Source organism: Coregonus clupeaformis, chromosome 18 (genome assembly GCF_020615455.1).
Source record: "Coregonus clupeaformis isolate EN_2021a chromosome 18, ASM2061545v1, whole genome shotgun sequence".
Taxonomy (NCBI): Eukaryota; Metazoa; Chordata; class Actinopteri; order Salmoniformes; family Salmonidae; genus Coregonus; species Coregonus clupeaformis.
The window spans coordinates 32,850,439-32,870,729 of record NC_059209.1 but is presented as its reverse complement, the minus strand read 5'-3'; the positions used below and the strand labels follow the sequence as shown (position 1 = coordinate 32,870,729).

General features: G+C 49.1%; 1 protein-coding gene across 3 annotated transcripts in view; it reads left to right on the top strand.

Annotated features, from left to right (window-relative positions):
- mthfd2l (methylenetetrahydrofolate dehydrogenase (NADP+ dependent) 2 like) overlaps positions 1-20,291 on the top strand; it is a 47,183-nt gene that overhangs the window by 14,623 nt on the left and 12,269 nt on the right. The window contains exon 5 of one of the 3 annotated variants that reach the window (XM_041835865.2): positions 1,088-1,195. The exons of 1 other annotated variant lie outside the window; for it this stretch is intronic. In XM_041835865.2, coding sequence (XP_041691799.1) covers positions 1,088-1,195 — 108 coding nt within the window. Of the gene's footprint in view, positions 1-763; positions 1,196-20,291 lie in introns of all 3 variants that reach the window. One more of the 3 variants, XM_041835864.2, reaches the window with a different exon arrangement.

The following is a 20,291-nucleotide window of genomic DNA, read 5'->3' as shown; positions in this document are numbered from 1 at the left end:
CCAGAGTCAGATGGCTTAAAGGGATACTTCTCCAGAGTCAGATGAACTCCAGTGGGCGGCAGGTAGCTTAGTGGTTAAGAGCGTAGTGCCAGTAACCGAAAGGTTGCTGGTTCTAAACCCTGAGCCGACTAGGTGAAAAATCTGTTGATGCCCCCTTGATCAAGGCACTTAACCCTAATTGCTTCTGGATAAGAGCGTCTGCTAAATGACTAAAATGTAAAAAAATGTAACTCGTGGATAAAAATTGTATGTGCCCAGTATGAAGAAAGTTAGAGGTAGGTTTGCGAGCCAATGCTAACTAGCGTTAGCGCAATGATTGGATGTCTGTGGGTATCTGCTAGCATGCTAGCGGATTATCCCTTTAAAGCCAATCTAAACTGAAGAAGAGGGAAGGGTTGCTGTGAAAGTAGTGGTGTTGACTGAAGGACTGCCTGCCCAGCTGTCATACCCTGTTTTATCCACTAGGTGGCAGCACCTTTTACTACACCTAAACTGTCTACTCTAGTAAATCAAATCACAATTTATTGGTCACATACGCATATTTAGCAGATGTTATTGCGGTTGTAGGGAAATGCTGTTATGTTTTTATTAGCTTTAAAATCATAGGAAAATACTTTGCTAGCCCTGTTTGAACCCAGTTAGGGATTGAATTAAAATAACATTTATGAATTTTAATAGGATACTCACTTAAAATTAACTTTGTGTCTAGGTATAGAGACTGTAAGGAAAAACATGCCTGTGATTGACAGGTCTGTGTGTGCAGGTATCGAGACAGTGGGGAAGAACGTGCCTGTGATTGACAGGTCTGTGTGTGCAGGTATCGAGACAGTGGAGAAGGACGTGCCTGTGATTGACAGGTCTGTGTGTGCAGGTATCGAGACAGTGAGGAAGAACGTGCCTGTGATTGACAGGTCTGTGTGTGCAGGTATCGAGACAGTGGGGAAGAACGTGCCTGTGATTGACAGGTCTGTGTGTGCAGGTATCGAGACAGTGGAGAAGGACGTGCCTGTGATTGACAGGTCTGTGTGTGCAGGTATCGAGACAGTGGGGAAGAACGTGCCTGTGATTGACAGGTCTGTGTGTGCAGGTATCGAGACAGTGGGGAAGAACGTGCTGGTTGCGGGACGCTCTAAGAATGTAGGCTTGCCGATCGCCATGTTGCTCCACACAGACCGCAACCATCAACGCTCTGGAGGTACGACACTGTGTGTGTGTGTGTCTGCGCACCTGTATGCTTGTGTGTATGAAAAACCTCTGCAATATGTGTAATTTGCAAGGAGCAGTATCTTTCATGTACCCCGCCTTAGAGTCCTTGCGTGCGTACGTTGATGTTGCACCACCGCGGTTTTCCCAGTTATAAAGCTGTTTATTGCAATAGGGCTTCTAGTAAAGGAAATGATTAATTAAATAAATACCCCTGCACCTATTGTTCAAACAAGAATTGATGCAATGCAGGTACACATTCGTGGAAGAGAGGAAGCAGAGAAAGTAGGGAGGGTGGAGGGGAGAGAGAGGAGAGGGTGGAGGAGAGAGAGAGGGAGGGTGGAGGAGAGAGAGTGGGAGGGTGGAGGAGAGAGAGAGTGGGAGGGTGGAGGGGAGAGAGAGTGGGGAGGGTGGAGGAGAGAGAGAGTGGGGGAGGGTGGAGGAGAGAGAGAGTGGGGAGGGTGGAGGAGAGAGAGTGGGGAGGGTGGAGGAGAGAGAGAGTGGGGAGGGTGGGAGGAGAGAGAGGTGGGGAGGGTGGGAGGAGAGAGAGAGTGGGGAGGGTGGAGGAGAGAGAGGGAGGGTGGAGGAGAGAGAGAGTGGGGAGGGTGGAGGGGGAGAGAGAGTGGGGAGGGTGGGAGGAGAGAGAGAGTGGGGAGGGTGGAGGAGAGAGAGTGGGGAGGGTGGAGGAGAGAGAGTGGGGAGGGTGGAGGAGAGAGAGAGTGGGGAGGGTGGAGGAGAGAGAGAGTGGGGAGGGTGGGAGGAGAGAGAGTGGGGAGGGTGGAGAGAGAGAGAGTGGGGAGGGTGGAGGGGAGAGAGTGGGGAGGGTGGAGGGAGAGAGAGAGTGGGGGAGGGTGGAGGGGAGAGAGAGGGGAGGGTGGAGGAGAGAGAGAGTGGGGAGGGTGGAGGAGAGAGAGTGGGGAGGGTGGAGGAGAGAGAGAGTGGGGAGGGTGGAGGAGAGAGAGAGTGGGGAGGGTGGAGGAGAGAGAGAGTGGGGAGGGTGGAGGAGAGAGAGAGTGGGGAGGATGGAGGAGAGAGAGAGGAGGGTGGAGGAGAGAGAGAGTGGGGAGGGTGGAGGAGAGAGAGAGTGGGGAGGGTGGAGGAGAGAGAGAGTGGGGAGGGTGGGAGGAGAGAGAGAGTGGGGAGGGTGGAGGAGAGAGAGAGGGGGAGGGTGGAGGAGAGAGAGAGTGGGGAGGGTGGAGGAGAGAGAGAGTGGGGAGAGTGGAGGAGAGAGAGTGGGAGGGTCAGGGGGAGGGTGGAGGAGAGAGAGTGGGGAGGGTAGAGGAGAGAGAGTGGGGAGGGTGCAGGGGAGGGAGGGTGGAGGAGAGAGTGGGGAGGGTGGAAGAGAAAGAGTGGGGAGGGTGGAGGAGAAAGGTGGATGGAGGATAGAGGAGGGTGAAGGGGAGAGAGAGGGGAGGGTGGAGGAGAAAGGTGGATGGAGGAGAGAGAGGGTGGAGGAGAGAGTGTGGAGGGTGGAGTAGAGAGAGTGAGAAAGAGTGGAGAGAGAAAGAGCGAGGTGAGGGTGGAGGAGAGAGAGAGAGAGGAGGATGGAGGAGAGAGAGAGGGAGGGTGGAGGAGAAAGGTGGATGGAGGAGAGAGAGGGTGGAGGAGAGAGTGGGGAGGGTGGAGTAGAGAGAGAGTGGGGAGGGTGGAAGAGAGAGAGTGGGGAGGGTGGAGGAGAGAGAGAGTGGGGAGGGTGGAGGGGAGAGAGAGTGGGGGAGGGTGGAGGGAGAGAGAGTGGGAGGGTGCAGGGGGGAGGGTGGAGGAGAGAGAGTGGGGAGGGTAGAGGAGAGAGAGTGGAGAGGGTGGAAGAGAAAGAGTGGGGATGGTGGAGGAGAAAGGTGGATGGAGGAGAGAGGAGGGTGAAGGGGAGAGAGAGGGGAGGGTGGAGTAGAGAGAGAGTGGGGAGGGTGGAAGAGAGAGAGTGGAGAGGGTGGAAGAGAAAGAGTGGGGATGGTGGAGGAGAAAGGTGGATGGAGGAGAGAGGAGGGTGAAGGGGAGAGAGAGGGGAGGGTGGAGGAGAAATGTGGATGGAGGAGAGAGAGGGTGGAGGAGAGAGTGGGGAGGGTGGAGTAGAGAGAGTGGAGAGAGAAAGAGCGAGGTGAGGGTGGAGGAGAGAGAGGAGGGTGGAGGAGAGACAGTGGAGAGAGAAAGAGCGAGGTGAGGGTGGAGGAGAGAGAGGAGGGTGGAGGAGAGACAGTGGAGAGAGAAAGAGCGAGGTGAGGGTGGAGGAGAGAGAGGAGGGTGGAGGAGAGAGAGAGAGGGGGGGTGGAGGAGAAAGGTGGATGGAGGAGGGAGATAGGGTGAGGGAGAGAGTGGGGAGGGTGGAGTAGAGATAGTGAGAAAGTGTGGAGAGAGAAAGAGCGAGGTGAGGGTGGAGGAGAGAGAGAGAGAGAGGAGGATGGAGGAGAGAGAGAGTGGGGAGGGTGGAGGAGAGAGTGGTGGGTGGATGAGAGAGAGAGGGGGGGTGGAGGAGAAAGGTGGATGGAGGAGAGAGAGGGGAGGGTGGAGTAGAGATAGCGAGAAAGAGAGGAGAGAAAGAGCGAGGTCTTAGAGTCCTTGCGTGCGTACGTTGATGTTGCACCACCGCGGTTTTCCCAGTTATAAAGCTGTTTATTGCAATAGGGCTTCTAGTAAAGGAAATGATTAATTAAATAAATACCCCTGCACCTATTGTTCAAACAAGAATTGATGCAATGCAGGTACACATTCGTGGAAGAGAGGAAGCAGAGAAAGTAGGGAGGGTGGAGGAGAGAGAGAGTGGGGAGGGTGGAGGGGAGAGAGTGGGGAGGGTGGAGGAGAGAGAGAGTGGGGAGGGTGGAGGAGAGAGAGTGGGGAGGGTGGAGGAGAGAGAGAGTGGGGAGGGTGGAGGGGAGAGAGTGGGGAGGGTGGAGGAGAGAGAGTGGGGAGGGCGGAGGAGAGAGAGTGGGAGGGTGGAGGAGAGAGAGTGGGAGGGTGGGAGGGGAGAGAGTGGGAGGGTGGAGGAGAGAGAGTGGGGAGGGTGGAGGGGAGAGAGTGGGGAGGGTGGAGGAGAGAGAGAGGGGGGAGGGTGCAGGAGAGAGAGAGTGGGGAGGGTGGGAGGAGAGAGAGTGGGGAGGGTGGAGGAGAGAGAGAGTGGGGAGGGTGGAGGAGAGAGAGAGTGGGGAGGGTGGAGGAGAGAGAGAGTGGGGAGGGTGGAGGAGAGAGAGAGTGGGGAGGGTGGAGGAGAGAGAGTGGGGAGGGTGGAGGAGAGAGAGAGTGGGGAGGGTGGAGGAGAGAGAGAGTGGGGAGGGAGGAGGGGAGAGAGGGGGAGGGTGGAGGAGAGAGAGAGTGGGGAGGGTGGAGGGGAGAGAGTGGGGAGGGTGCAGGGGAGGGAGAGTGGGGAGGGTGGAGGAGAGAGAGAGTGGGGGAGGGTGGAGGAGAGAGAGAGTGGGGAGGGTGGAGGAGAGAGAGAGGGGAGGGTGGAGGGGAGAGAGAGTGGGGAGGGTGGAGGAGAGAGAGAGTGGGGGAGGGTGGAGGAGAGAGAGTGGGAGGGTGGAGGAGAGAGAGAGTGGGGAGGGTGGAGGAGAGAGAGAGTGGGGAGGGTGGAGGAGAGAGAGAGTGGGGAGGGTGGAGGAGAGAGAGAGTGGGGAGGGTGGAGGAGAGAGAGAGTGGGGAGGGTGGAGGGAGAGAGTGGGGAGGGTGGAGGAGAGAGAGAGTGGGGAGGGTGGAGGGGAGAGAGTGGGGAGGGTGCAGGGAGGGAGAGTGGGGAGGGTGGAGGGGAGAGAGTGGGGAGGGTGGAGGAGAGAGAGTGGGGAGGGTGGAGGGGAGAGAGTGGGGAGGGTGGAGGAGAGAGAGAGGGGAGGGTGGAGGAGAGAGAGTGGGGAGGGTGGAGGAGGGGTGGGTGCAGGGGAGGGAGGGTGGAGGAGAGAGAGTGGGAGGGTGCAGGGGAGGGAGGGTGGAGGAGAGAGAGTGGGGAGGGTGGAGGGGGGTGCAGGGGAGGGAGGGTGGAGGAGAGAGAGTGGGAGGGTGCAGGGGAGGGTGGAGGAGAGAGAGTGGGGAGGGTGCAGGGGAGGGTGGAGGAGAGAGAGTGGGGAGGATAGGAGGAGAGAGAGTGGGGAGGGTGCAGGGGAGGGAGGGTGGAGGAGAGAGTGGGGAAGGTGGAGGGGAGAGAGTGGGGAGGGTGGAGGAGAGAGAGTGGGGAGGGTGGAAGAGAAAGAGTGGGAGGGTGGAGGAGAGAGAGGGTGGAGGAGAGAGAGGAGGAGAGAGAGGGGGGAGGGTGGAGGAGAAAGGTGGATGGAGGAGAGAGTGGGGAGGGTGGAGTAGAGAGAGTGAGAAAGTGTGGAGAGAGAAAGAGCGAGGTGAGGGTGGAGGAGAGAGCGAGAGAGGAGGATGGAGGAGAGAGAGAGTGGGGAGGGTGGAGGAGAGAGGGGTGGGTGGATGAGAGAGAGAGGGGAGGGTGGAGGAGAGTGGGGTGGGGTGGGTGGAGGAGAGAGAGAGAGAGAGGGGAGGGTGGAGAGAGGGGAGGGTGGAGGAGAGAGAGAGAGTTGGGAGGGTGGAGGGGAGAGAGAGGACTGTGGAGAAAAGAGTGAGGGAGGGTGGAGGAGAGAGAGAGAGTTGAGGAGGAGAGAGAGAGAGGGGTGGGTGGAGAAGAGAGAGAGGAGTGTGTGGAGGAGAGAAAGCGAGATGAGGGTGGAGGAGAGAGAGGGAAGGGTGGTGGAGAGAGAAATGAGTGGGTAGAGGAGAGAGAGGGGGTGGAGGGTGGAGGAGAGAGAGAGCGGAGGGTGGAAGAGTGAGAGAGGGTAGGGTGGAGGAGAGAGAGAAGGAAGGGCTGAGAAGAGGGGAGGGGAGGCGAGGGGGAGGGTGGGAGAGAGAGAGAGAGAGAGGGGGAGGGTGGAAGAGAGAGAGGGGGGGAGGGTGGAAGAGAGAGGGAGGGTGGAGGACGAGATGGGGAGGGTGGAGGAGAGAGAGAGGGGGTGGGTGGAGAGAGGGAGAGAGGGGAGGATGGAGGAGGGAGGGGAGGGAGGGTGGAAGAGCGAGAGAGAGGGAGGGTGGAAGAGAGAGATGGGAGGGAGGGTGGGGGGAGCGAGAGGGATGGGTGGTGGAGGAGAGAGAGAGGAGGGTGGAGGAGAGAGGGTGGAGGAGAGAGAGAGAAGGAAGGGTGGAGAAGAGATGGGAGGGGAAGGTGGAAGAGCGAGAGAGAGGGGAGGGTGGAAGAGAGAGGGGGGAGGGTGGAAGAGAGGTGGGGTGGAGGAGAGAGAGGGGAAGGGTGGTGGAAAAACAGATAGAAGGGATGGTGGAGGAGAGAGAGCGGGGAGGGTGGAGGGTGGATGGAGGAGAGAGAGGGGCAGAGAGAGGTGAGGGTGGAGGGGAGAGGTGAGGTTGGATGAGTGAGAGAGAAAGAGAGGGTTAATGTAAACATATGTTTCCCATGGCAATAATGCCCTTTGATGAGGGTGGAGGAGAGAGAGGGGTGGCTGGAGGAGAGAGAGGGGAGGGTGGAGAGAGGGGAGGGTGGGGAGGGTGGAGGAGAGAGAGAGTCGGGAGGGTGGAGGGGATAGAGAGATGACTGTGGATGAAAGAGAGGGGGAGGGTGGAGGAGAGAGAGGGGCAGAGAGAGGTGAGGGTGGGAGGAGAGAGGGGAGGGTGGAGGAGAGAGAGAGAGGGGAGGGTGGAGGAAAGAGAGAGAGGACTGTGGAGGAAAGAGAGAGGGGAGGGTGGAGAGAGTTAGTGGAGGAGAGAGAGAGAGGGGAGGGTGGAGGAGAGAGAGAGGGAGGTGGAGGAGAGAGAGGGCGGAAGAGAGAGGGAGGGTGGAGGAGAGAGAGTGGAGAGGGTGGAGGAGAGAGAAGGGGGAGGGTGGAGGAGAGAGAGGGGAGGAGGGAGAGAGGGGGGGAGGTGGGAGGGTGGAGGAGAGAGAGGGGAGGGTGGAGAAGAGAGAGAGAGAGAGGGGTGGGTGGAGGAGAGAGAGGGTGGGTGGAGGAGAGAGAGGGGTGGGTGGAGGAGAGAGAGGGGAGGATGGAGGAGAGAGAGGGGAGGGTGGAGGAGAGAGAGGGGAGGGTGGAGGAGAGAGAGAAAGAGAGAGAGAGTTGGGAGGGTGGAGGGGATAGAGAGATGACTGTGGAGGAAAGAGAGGGGAGGGTGGAGGAGAGTGAGTTAGTGGAGGAGAGAGAGAGAGAGCGAGAGGGTTGGGGAGAGAGCGAGTAAGAGGGGGTTGTGGAGAGAGAGAGTGACAGGGGGTTGGGGAGAGAGAGAGAGGGGGGTTGGGGAGAGAGGGTTGGGGGAGAGAGAGGGGAGGGTGGAAGAGAGCGAGCGAGAGAGAGGGGAGGGTGGAGGAGAGAGAGAGGGGAGGGTGGAGGAGAGAGAGAGGGGAGGGTGGAGGAGAGAGAGAGGGGAGGGTTGAGGAGAGAGAGAGGGGAGGGGAGGGTGGAGGAGAGAAAATGAGCGGAGGGTGGAGGAGAGAGAGAGGACTGTGGAGGAAAGAGAGGGGAAGGTGGAGCAGAGAGTTAGTGGAGGAGAGAGAGAGAGAGAGAGGGAGGGTGGAGGAGAGAGAGAGGGGAGGGTGGATGAGAGAGAGAGGGTGGAGGAGAGAGGGGAGGGAGGGTGGAGGAGAGAGAGGGGAGGGTGGAGGGGAGAGAGAGAGGACTGTGGAGGAAAGAGAGGGGAAGGTGGAGCATTGAGTTAATGGAGGAGAGAGAAAGAGAGAGAGAGAGAGAGAGGGGAGGGTGGAGGAGAAGAGAGAGGGGAGGGGTGAAGGAGAGAGAGAGGGGGTGGAGGAGAGAGGGGAGGGGAGGGTGGAGGAGAAAGGGGTGGGTGGAGGAGAGAGAAAGAGAGCGAGAGAGGGGAGGGTGGAGGAGAAGAGAGAGACAGGGTGGAGGAGAAGAGAGGGGTGGAGGAGAGAGGGGAGGGTGGATGAGAGAGTGGAGGGTGGAGGAGAGAGGGGTGGGTGGAGGAGAGAGAAAGAGAGAGAGAGAGAGGGGAGGGTGGAGGAGAGAGAGAGGGGTGGAGGAGAGAGGGGAGGGGAGGGGAGGGTGGATGAGAGAGTAGAGGGTGGAGGAGAGAGGGGTGGGTGGAGGAGAGAGAAAGAGAGAGAGAGAGAGAGAGGGGAGGGGAGGGTGGAGGAGAGAGGGGAGGGTGGAGGAGAGAGAAAGAGAGAGAGAGAGAGAGAGAGAGAGGGGGAGAGAGTTTGAGTTTTTATAAACCTTTATTTTATACTCAAGTGTTAACATAAATAATGTCACACTGCCTTTTCAGAAATGAAACAACAAATGTTATTCCTAAATAAAAAATGAAAACAAAAATACAAATAAATTAAATAAAAATACAAAAAAACATATATATTCAACTCATTTCATCAACAAAAAATAGTTTCCCCTCCTCCACAAAACAAACCGCTCCTTCGTAGGCCCACTTCTCCTCAAACAATGGGAGATCCTTTACAGCCGAGAAGAACTCAAAATCCACTTTTATTCTCGCTTTCACTAATCCTTATAAAAACACATCTTACATCCTGCCCATATCCCGTGTCTATCTTATGTTTCCTACTCAGAAAAAATAACATCTTAGCTTGTCCCAAAATAAAATGTAACAGTTGACATTTTCTTTTCTGTTGCTTACTATATTGAAACCCCAAAATAAAAACAGTGTTATTGAAAATCTCCCCCACAGCTGTAAACAAAGACTCCAGTATTTCAAAGAGAGGCTTTATCCTCTCACACTCCATAAAACAGTGAAAAATTGTTTCTCTTATGTTACAAAAAGGACATCCATCTCCAACATCTGAGTTAATAACAGATACAAAAGCATTAACTGCAATGATGCACTCAGGTTTGTGGTCCTCTGTAGCTCAACTGGTAGAGCACGGCGCTTGTAACGCCAAGGTAGTGGGTTCGATCCCCGGGACCACCCATACACAAAAAATTTATGCACGCATGACTGTAAGTCGCTTTGGATAAAAGCGTCTGCTAAATGGCATATTATTATTATGATGCCATGTAAAACCCTCCATTGCATATCCCCAGTACCCTTTTGTAACGGTGGCTTGTACAGTGCTCTCCATGCTGGCTTTACCTTGTCACCAATGCCCAGTTTTACCCTCCATGGAGTGTCTTTTCTATTTTTCAATGTATCTTTATTCAACACCTTGACACACCCAGTATATAAGTATTTCCCATTCACCTCATCCAAACCCACGTCTTCCAACCCTCTCAAATCCAGTAATAACGCCTTTCTTTCTGACTCTGGGATATTTGGTGTAATCCCTAGTCTTGGAAATGAGACGTTTTCATCTTGTACCTTCTTCTTGTGACTATTCAGCATACCCCACTCTTCTGCTGACAGAGCCTTCCTGCAGCTTCCCAGCAGTTGTCCGACAATCCTTTCCGACCTCACCCCCAAATGTTCAGCCACCCGTCTTCAATCCATTAAGGTGGGCCCAGCCATGGCCATTAACTGTTTTAAGGTGATGATTTTGCCCTTCACCAGAATCTTGGAGAAACAGCTGCAGTTGTACAATCCAGTCTTGCCCCATACACCAGAGGTTCCTCCAACAGCCAATGCACTGACTCCGCTGAAGTTCCACTGACAACTTCATTATGCTCCACAGATTTTTTTAAATCTTTATTTTAACAGGGAAAAACAGACTGAGACCTGGATCTCTTTTACGGCTGTGCCCTGTGTAAACATGACAGTTTTAGACATACAGACAAGAACATTTCAAACATACAAAACAAAAAACACATTTCAACAGAAACAATCACAGACATATTGATCCTCCATAACATTTTTAAAATGGGCAAGGGTCTAACTTAAGTTGGATCTGCAGTTTGTTCCATAAATAAGGTGCAAAGGAACTGAAGGCAGTCCTACCCAACTCTGTGGAGACCACAGGAGTCTCTAATGTAATCCACATCTGTGATCTGGTTTTAAAATTAGTATATCTAGTGGAAATGAATGATGATATATATGGAGGTAGTTTTAAAAGAAGTGCTTTATAAATAAACAAGAGAGCATGTTGCTCTCGCCTCACAGATAGAGAGGCCCAACCCACATGTTGATATAGGAAACAGTGATGAGTTTTGTAACTATCACCCGTGATAAACCTGAGTGCACAATGGTAAATAGCATCCAGTGGTTTTAATGTGTTTGCCGATGCATGCATATACAGTGGGGAAAAAAAGTATTTAGTCAGCCACCAATTGTGCAAGTTCTCCCACTTAAAAAGATGAGAGAGGCCTGTAATTTTCATCATAGGTACACGTCAACTATGACAGACAAATTGAGGAAAAAAAATCCAGAAAATCACATTGTAGGATTTTTTATGAATTTATTTGCAAATTATGGTGGAAAATAAGTATGGTCACCTACAAACAAGCAAGATTTCTGGCTCTCACAGACCTGTAACTTATTCTTTAAGAGGCTCCTCTGTCCTCCACTCGTTACCTGTATTAATGGCACCTTTTTGAACTTGTTATCAGTATAAAAGACACCTGTCCACAACCTCAAACAGTCACACTCCAAACTCCACTATGGCCAAGACCAAAGAGCTGTCAAAGGACACCAGAAACAAAATTGTAGACCTGCACCAGGCTGGGAAGACTGAATCTGCAATAGGTAAGCAGCTTGGTTTGAAGAAATCAACTGTGGGAGCAATTATTAGGAAATGGAAGACATACAAGACCACTGATAATCTCCCTCGATCTGGGGCTCCACGCAAGATCTCACCCCGTGGGGTCAAAATGATCACAAGAACGGTGAGCAAAAATCCCAGAACCACACGGGGGACCTAGTGAATGACCTGCAGAGAGCTGGGACCAAAGTAACAAAGCCTACCATCAGTAACACACTACGCCGCCAGGGACTCAAATCCTGCAGTGCCAGACGTGTCCCCCTGCTTAAGCCAGTACATGTCCAGGCCCGTCTGAAGTTTGCTAGAGTGCATTTGGATGATCCAGAAGAGGATTGGGGAGAATGTCATATGTCATATGGTCAGATGAAACCAAAATAGAACTTGTCGTGTTTGGAGGACAAAGAATGCTGAGTTGCATCCAAAGAACACCATACCTACTGTGAAGCATGGGGGTGGAAACATCATGGTTTGGGGCTGTTTTTTCTGCAAAGGGACCAGGACGACTGATCCGTGTAAAGGAAAGAATGAATGGGGCCATGTATCGTGTGATTTTGAGTGAAAACCTCCTTCCATCAGCAAGGGCATTGAAGATGAAACGTGGCTGGGTCTTTCAGCATGACAATGATCCCAAACACACCGCCCGAGCAACGAAGGAGTGGCTTCGTAAGAAGCATTTCAAGGTCCTGGAGTGGCCTAGCCAGTCTCCAGATCTCAACCCCATAGAAAATCTTTGGAGGGAGTTGAAAGTCCGTGTTGCCCAGCGACAGCCCCAAAACATCACTGCTCTGGAGGAGATCTGCATGGAGGAATGGGCCAAAATACCAGCAACAGTGTGTGAAGACCTTGTGAAGACTTACAGAAAACGTTTGACCTGTATCATTGCCAACAAAGGGTATATAACAAAGTATTGAGAAACTTTTGTTATTGACCAAATACTTATTTTCCACCATAATTTGCAAATAAATTCATAAAAAATCCTGCAATGTGATTTTTGGATTTTTTTTCCTCATTTTGTCTGTCATAGTTGACGTGTACCTATGATGAAAATTACAGGCCTCTCTCATCTTTTTAAGTGGGAGAACTTGCACAATTGGTGGCTGACTAAATACTTTTTTCCCCCACTGTAGATAATATCACCATAATCTAAAACGGACATAAAAGTAGCCTGCACAATTTGTTTTCTATTTACGGAGGACAGACAAGCCCTGTTTCTGTAAAGGAACCCTATCTTGAATTTGAGCTTTTTTCCCAATTCAGTAACATGTTTTTTAAAAGAAAGCCTATCATCTAACCATACCCCTAAGTATTTATATGCAGAGACCTGTTTGATTTGAGTACCATCCAAGCTAGTGATTACAAAAGTGTTTCTAATTGAGAGTTTAGACCTAGAAAAAAACATGACATTTGTTTTCTTAGCGTTTAAAACAAGTTTAAGCTGTAAAAGAGACCCCTGTAGTATCCAACTGCATTAAAGCTTGGTCCGCTGTTGGAGCAATAGAGGACATCACTGTGTCATCTGCATATAAATTGAATTTACAATATCTGACATCATCACCAATGTTGTTTATATAAAGTGAGAACAATAGTGGGCCAATTATTGAACCCTGAGGGACCCCTTTAAGTAACTGTAAGGGGTCAGACATGACCCCGTCGACCATGACGGCCTGAGTTCTATCTTTAAAATAGTCATAAAACCATCGACAGGCATCAGTGCCCAGTCCTATAGATGACAGCTTACTCAAAAGGATAGCATGGTCTACAGTGTCAAAAGCTTTTGACAAATCTACAAACAACGCAGCACAGTGCTTTCTATCATCTAAGGCATTTGCAATATCATTTACAACAAGCATAGTGGCCGATGTGGTACTGTGTTTAGATCTAAAACCAGATTGATTGGGGCTAAAATACTGTTAACAGAAAGAAAAGATTGTAACTGTTTGTTGACTATAGATTCTAGGATTTTTGCCAGACAAGGGAGCCTAGAGATGGGTCGATAGTTATCCAAATCACTACCGTCACGTCCCTTATGTAATGGCAGAACAAAAGCTGCTTTCCACACCTTAGGGATATTTCCTGTGCTTAATGTTAGATTAAAAATGTGTGTCACTGAACCAGCAATGATAGGTGCAGCACACTTAAGTAAGTACGGGTCTAAATTGTCCGCGCCTAAGGATTTCTTAGTATCAATGGCACACAGGGCAGCTAGAACCTCTGCTTCAGTTATTTTCTGGAAACTAAAAACAGGGTTACCATTTTTCAGAGTAACGGTTGAAAAGCAAGACGAAAAATCAACTAACTGGCCAGTACCACAATGGCCACTTTTCCTTTCAAATAAAAAACCAGCAGAGATTAAATGCTTATTAAAAGCATCACAAATATCCTTTTTTTTCACTTAGAATACAGGAGTCTGAGATAATTTGCTTAGGAAGAGAAACAGCAGAATACCCCTGTTTCAGTGAGTTAACGGTTTTCCAGAATTTTGCAGGATCTCCTGCAGAATCTGTCATAGCATTAAGGAAGTAATTTGATTTTGCCTTTTTGACAGCTGCAGTACATTTATTTCTCAATTGCCTAAAAAACAGCCAATCAGCTGGAGTACCTGTTTTCCTCGCCAAGGCCCAGGCCCGATTCTTTTGCAGAAAAAGACCTGACAATTCAGGAGAGAACCAAGAACTGGTTCGGTTTCTTACTCTGTGCTTCTTAAGCGGGGCGTGTTTATCAGACATAGAGGTAACAATAGAAGAGAAAAAAGCAAGGGCTAAAACCGGTCCAGAAAACAGCAAGTGGATAAAAGCTCAGAGTGATATACAGTGAGGAAAACAAGTATTTAGTCAGCCACCAATTGTGCATGTTCTCCCACCTAAAAAGACGAGCGAGGCCTGTAATTTTCATCATAGGTACACGTCAACTATGACAGACAAATGGAGAATTTCTTTCTCCAGAAAATCACATTGTAGGATTTTTAATGAATTTATTTGCAAATTATGGTGGAATATAAGTATTTGGTCACCTACAAACAAGCAATATTTCTGGCTCTCACAGACCTGTAACTTCTTCTTTAAGAGGCTCCTCTGTCCTCCACTCGTTACCTGTATTAATGGCACCTGTTTGAACTTGTTATCAGTATAAAAGACACCTGTCCACAACCTCAAACAGTCACACTCCAAACTCCACTATGGCCAAGACCAAAGAGCTGTCAAAGGACACCAGAAACAAAATTGTAGACCTGCACCAGGCTGGGAAGACTGAATCTGCAATAGGTAAGCATCTTGGTTTGAAGAAATCAACTGTGGGAGCAATTATTAGGAAATGGAAGACATACAAGACCACTGATAATCTCCCTCGATCTGGGGCTCCACGCAAGATCTCACCCCGTGGGGTCAAAATGATCACAAGAACGGTGAGCAAAAATCCCAGAACCACACGGGGGACCTAGTGAATGACCTGCAGAGAGCTGGGACCAAAGTAACAAAGCCTACCATCAGTAACACACTACGCCGCCAGGGACTCAAATCCTGCAGTGCCAGACGTGTCCCCCTGGCTTAAGCCAGTACATGTCCAGGCCCGTCTGAAGTTTGTTAGAGTGCATTTGGATGATCCAGAAGAGGATTGGGAGAATGTCATATGGTCAGATGAAACCAAAATAGAACTTTTTGGTAAAAACTCAACCCGTCGTGTTTGGAGGACAAAGAATGCTGAGTTGCATCCAAAGAACACCATACCTACTGTGAAGCATGGGGGTGGAAACATCATGCTTTGGGGCAGTTTTTCTGCAAAGGGACCAGGACGACTGATCCGTGTAAAGGAAAGAATGAATGGGGCCATGTATCATGAGATTTTGAGTGAAAACCTCCTTCCATCAGCAAGGGCATTGAAGATGAAACGTGGCTGGGTCTTTCAGCATGACAATGATCCCAAACACACCGTCCGGGCAACGAAGGAGTGGCTTCGTAAGAAGCATTTCAAGGTCCTGGAGTGGCCTAGCCAGTCTCCAGATCTCAACCCCATAGAAAATCTTTGGAGGGAGTTGAAAGTCCGTGTTGCCCAGCGACAGCCCCAAAACATCACTGCTCTAGAGGAGATCTGCATGGAGGAATGGGCCAAAATACCAGCAACAGTGTGTGAAAACCTTGTGAAGACTTACAGAAAACGTTTGACCTGTGTCATTGCCAACAAAGGGTATATAACAAAGTATTGAGAAACTTTTGTTATTGACCAAATACTTATTTTCCACCATAATTTGCAAATAAATTCATTAAAAATCCTACAATGTGATTTTCTGGAATTTTTTTCCTCATTTTGTCTGTCATAGTTGACGTGTACCTATGATGAAAATTACAGGCCTCTCTCATCTTTTTAAGTGGGAGAACTTGCACAATTGGTGGCTGACTAAATACTTTTTTCCCCCACTGTAAGTCAAGGATAAAAGCTTGCTGTGAGAAATGTTTATAATTTCTCTTAGAGATTATACAGGGATCAGAGTGTTTCAGCCTGGTATCTCTAATACAAGCAATAGAGCAGTGGTCACTGATATCATTTGAAAAAACCCCACTGGCTGTGTATTTATGGGGGGTATTTGTTATACCCCTGCTAGAGTTAAATGAGCATTATTACCAAGTACCACATTTAAAACTAGACATTCATATTGCTTTGGGGACAGAGGTTGATATGGACACAGAAACATTTAAGCAGCATTTTACATAAATCGCGATACCACCACCTCTACCAACTCTATCAGCTCTATAAATATTATACCCAATCAACTGAACATCTGAATCAGGCACAGAATCACACAGCCACGATTCAGATACAATCAGTACGTCAACATTTTGATTGTGAGACCAACATTTCAATAAAGTCCAACTTTTGGATCAGGCTTCTAGCATTCAAATGAATTATTCCAATGCCATTGCTAAGGGAATTCATATCAGATGGAGTATCCAGGGTAGCACCTGAAGCTGCACTGAATGAGCAATAAACAATTTTCGGGCTATTGACAGAGCTCAATTTTATGGGGACAAGATTACTACTAACAATACCTCTCTGCATGTAAGTAGTATTCGCAATACGGTGATTGGACAATAATCTAGGAATTGCAGAAAGGTTGTTAGCTGAAGTTTGTTCCATATTTGCAATTGAGGGACTAATGAATGAAACTGTGAGAGGAGCATTGAACATAGTCTGATAGGGGAGCGTACAATCCCAAAAGTCAACCCCCGAAAAGACACAACGTCAGGTATCAGAGGCTCTACATGAGGCAAGAGTAAGAGACATGTTGGTGGAGAGGATGCTGGAGCCATACCTGTTAAGATGTAAATTGTCCCGAAGAAATAGACCTGGTCGGTCTGTAAAAGCTGCAAAGTTATCCACAAAAGGAATTCCCATCGTGCAGCAGTATCCCTTAAGCCAGGTGTGTAATTGGCGTATATACGACTAAAAACCATATCCGTGGGGATGGAAAAGGACCGGAAACAACACACTGCTTCCCAGATTCCAGCAGCGTATTTATCAATGTTTTAAAATCGTCTCTCAATTTCTCTGACTGCTGGAGTTTAATGTCATTTGACCCAACTTGGACAATGACAGTTGAAGCGGCGGAGTGCTTGCTAATAAGTAGCGGTAGCATGGAATTTAGGTCAGGGATCCTAGCGCCAGGGTAGCAGAAAGTCTCAGCTTTCCGGATTGAAACGTTTCGGACCACGGGATGAACCCACCACGAGAATGGAAGGACTACAGATAGGTTTATTGGGTAAATGACGGGGCCTCTCCCGGGTGATCTGCCTCCTAGCAGGTTGAGGGGGGCTAGCAGCTGAGACTGACGACCGAGCGGTAGGCAAGGAGCGCAGATGAGTGTGCTTGGGCACTTCCACCTGAGAGTGAGACGGCAGCAGTAGAGATGGAGCGGAGGGACCCTGTACAGTATGATTGGAATGCACTTCCAGGTCTTCCAGGACCTTGAATCTCCTCCCCAATTGTAGCACTTCCGAAACATTTGATGGATTCCGTTTCCTGGAGTGCTTTACTCCCCGGACAGCAATCCAGGCATCCTGAGGCGGAGCAGAAGGGGTGGAACAGACCGGGCCCTTCGGTTTAGCTCCTAGCCTGGGCCAAGGCTCATTTAAGGGAACCAAATGGAGTTTCTCCGTTACAGGCTCCCCAGAAGTGGAGGTGCCGAGCCAGGGGCAGGTGACGTCGTCGATTTTGGAGGTGGTTTGTGCAACCATGGAGTCCAGGAGTTCCTCGTCCTCCTTGATCTGGCGCAAGACAGATATTCTCCCCTCCAGCTCAGTGACTCTCTGGCTCAGGTACTGGCAGGTGGTACATCCAGGGGTGAGCGAAGCCATGAGAGACATCCAACTTTCAGCTTGCTCCTCTCTGTAGGTCGTCTCGTCGTTGTTGGTAACCAGGAATCTGGGACACAAACTTGCGGTCCCAGCTGTAAAGGCTGACCGCGTCGCGGAATCAGTAGCAATGCAAACTTTAGCTATGATTAAAAACGATTTCATGTTGCGCGCTCTGATGACGTCTGTTGCGTGATGACGTCTGTGGTGTACATACAAACACACAATAACATACGCACCTCCCTAGAAATCTGGCTACTATCAACCAAAAATAAAGCTTTAAACCTAATCCCCCAACCTGTTGTAATACAAGACCTGCCACCCCTCTCCAAACCACATTTTCCGGTCCATAAAGCAACCTTTGAATAAACTGAAACTGGAAAGCAGCAGCCCTACTAGCAAGATGTACAAGACCTTGTCCCCCCTCCTCTTTTGACAAATACAAAACACTTTGTGGAACCCAATGATATTTATCCCAAAATAAATCTACAATAATCGCCTGTATCTTAGCCAGAAGGCCAGATGGTGCCTCTAAAACTGACAACCGATGCCACAGTGCAGAGGCAATCACATTGTTAACTATAATAGTGCGCCCCCTATATAACATACGAGATAACAACCAATGCCATCTCCTCATCCTCCCTTCCACCATTTCAACAACCCCAATCCAATTTTTTTTCCATTGTCCCCTCACCTCCTAGGTAAACTCCAATATACTTAAAACCTCCCTTACACCATTCCAGCCCCCCTGGCAAAGCCATGATCCCTCCAGACCATTCTCCAATCTGTAAAGCACAACTTTTTTCCCAATTTACCTTTGCAGAGGATATTCCCCTAAAACGATCAACCATTAGACTCATACTATCCACCTCCACTTGATTTTTCACTAAAACAACTACATCATCAGCATAGGCTGAGAGACGAATAGGAGGAATATCCTCTGAAAGGTACACCCCTTCAATGCGACTTCTAATGCTATTTAGTAGTGGCTCTATAGCAATGGCCTATTTATTGCCTTACCTCCATAACTTACTACATTCGCACACACTGTATATATATTTTCTGTTGTATTTTTGACTTTATGTTTTGTTTTACCCCATATGTAACTCTGTGTTGTTGTTTTTATCGCACTGCTTTGCTTTATCTTGGCCAGGTCGCAGTTGTAAATGAGAACTTGTTCTCAACTGGCTTACCTGGTTAAATAAAGGTTAAATATATATTTATTTTTTTATGGCATATAACATTCCTGACAAAGAACATCCCTGCCTAATACCTCTACACACTTTAAAAGGAGCACTCAAACCACCGTTAACTTTCAATACACTTTCAATGTCACCAGAAATCACCTTTATCATGGCAATAAAACCAGAGCTGAAACCAAACGCCTCAAAAATGTGCCATAAGTATTGATGTTCAACTCGGTCAAATGCCTTTCCTGATCAATTGAAATTAGACCAGCATCCAACCCAATAGCCCTAGAGACGTCCAAAACATCCTGGATCAGAGAAATGTTATCCCCTATCTGCCTGCCAGTAACACAGTAGGTCTGGTCCGTATGATTTGCTCCATCACCTCCCTCAGCCTGTTGGACAAAGCCTTTGACAGGATCTTATAATCAGTGCACAATAAAGCCACCGGCCTCCAGTTCTTCACCTCCCTAGGGTCACCCTTTTTGGGCAGTAGGGTGAGGACAGCCCTTCTGCAGCTTATTGGTAGTAACCCTCCGGTTAAACTATCATTAACTACTGCTAGCCAATCCTCTCCCAACATAGCCCAAAAAGACTTAAAAAAGTAAACGGGAAGCCCATCAATGCCTGGTGCTCTTCCATTTTCCATGCCTTTTAATGCGGTGTATAGCTCCTGCAAAGACAATGGTTGCTCTAGCTCAACCTGAGCTTCTGCAGCCACCTGTGGGAGCCCATCAAGGAACTGCTGTGTCCCTGTTTTATCCTCTTTGTACTCACACTTGTAGAACTCAGCATAGAACTCTACTGCCCTCTTTCTAATTTCACTAGGGCTAGTGAGCTCCTGTCCAACTGCTGATTTGAGACAATTAATAATTCTTCTTTGTCCATTCTTTTTCTCTAAACCAAAGAAAAATTTGGATGAGGCATCCATTTCAGAGATTCCCTGAAACTTACTTCTCACCAATGCCCCCTGTGCTCTGATACCCAGCAGGTCTGCCAATGCAGCTTTTTTCCTCTTGAGGGCCTGAGTATGGCCTCGATCTCCTGTGGTCTCAACCAACGTCATGAGTTCCACTATTTCAGTCTCTGGGGCTTTCATTGATCTGGTGATGTCTTTGGTGACATTCATCGTGTATTGATTACAGAATTGTTGAATCTGGATTTTCCCTATATCCCACCACTGTTGAAGGGATACAAAACTGGCCTTTTGAGACCTCCACCTCTCCCAGAAAAAACTACATTTCCTGAAGTTAGCATCACTCAATAAAGTTATATTAAAATGCCAGTATGCGCGTTGGGGTTTTACATCGTTAATGAACACCACCTCTGTTATTAAACAATGATCAGAAAATCCCACTGGGGTTATCACACTTGATTTACAGACCTGAGATTGATGCTCAAAACAATAAAACCTATCTAACCTGGCCATAGAGATGGTGTTCTCTCTCACATGCGCCCATGTGTACTGTCTCGTGCCTCCATGTTGACTCCGCCAAATATCACACAGTTCATGTGTTACAATGAGGCGTTTAAAAAAAGTCCTTGAGGCTATATGAGGTTCTTTGTGATTTCTATCTAAATCACTGACTGTGCAGTTAAAATCCCCAGCAATAAATAAATCATCTTAATTGTTACATTTCTCAATGGTATTTGATAATGTCTCTAAAAAACATACCCTCTCAACTGCCACCACTGGGGCATATACATTTATCAGACACAGTGATGTTTTCATACCTCGCTCTAACTTTTAATAACCTCCCCTCAACTACCTCTTCAACCTCATATGACAAAGGCAAAAACCCTTTTGAGAACAAGATGGCCACACCCCCACTTTTTGAGTTTTTATGACTACACACCACTGCCCCCCCCCCCCCACCCCACTCCTGTTGCCACATCCAAATTACTATGCGTTTCTTCTAGAGAATGTATGTCACTTCCCTTTCCCCTAATTGACTCATACACTATGGCTCTTTTTTTAAC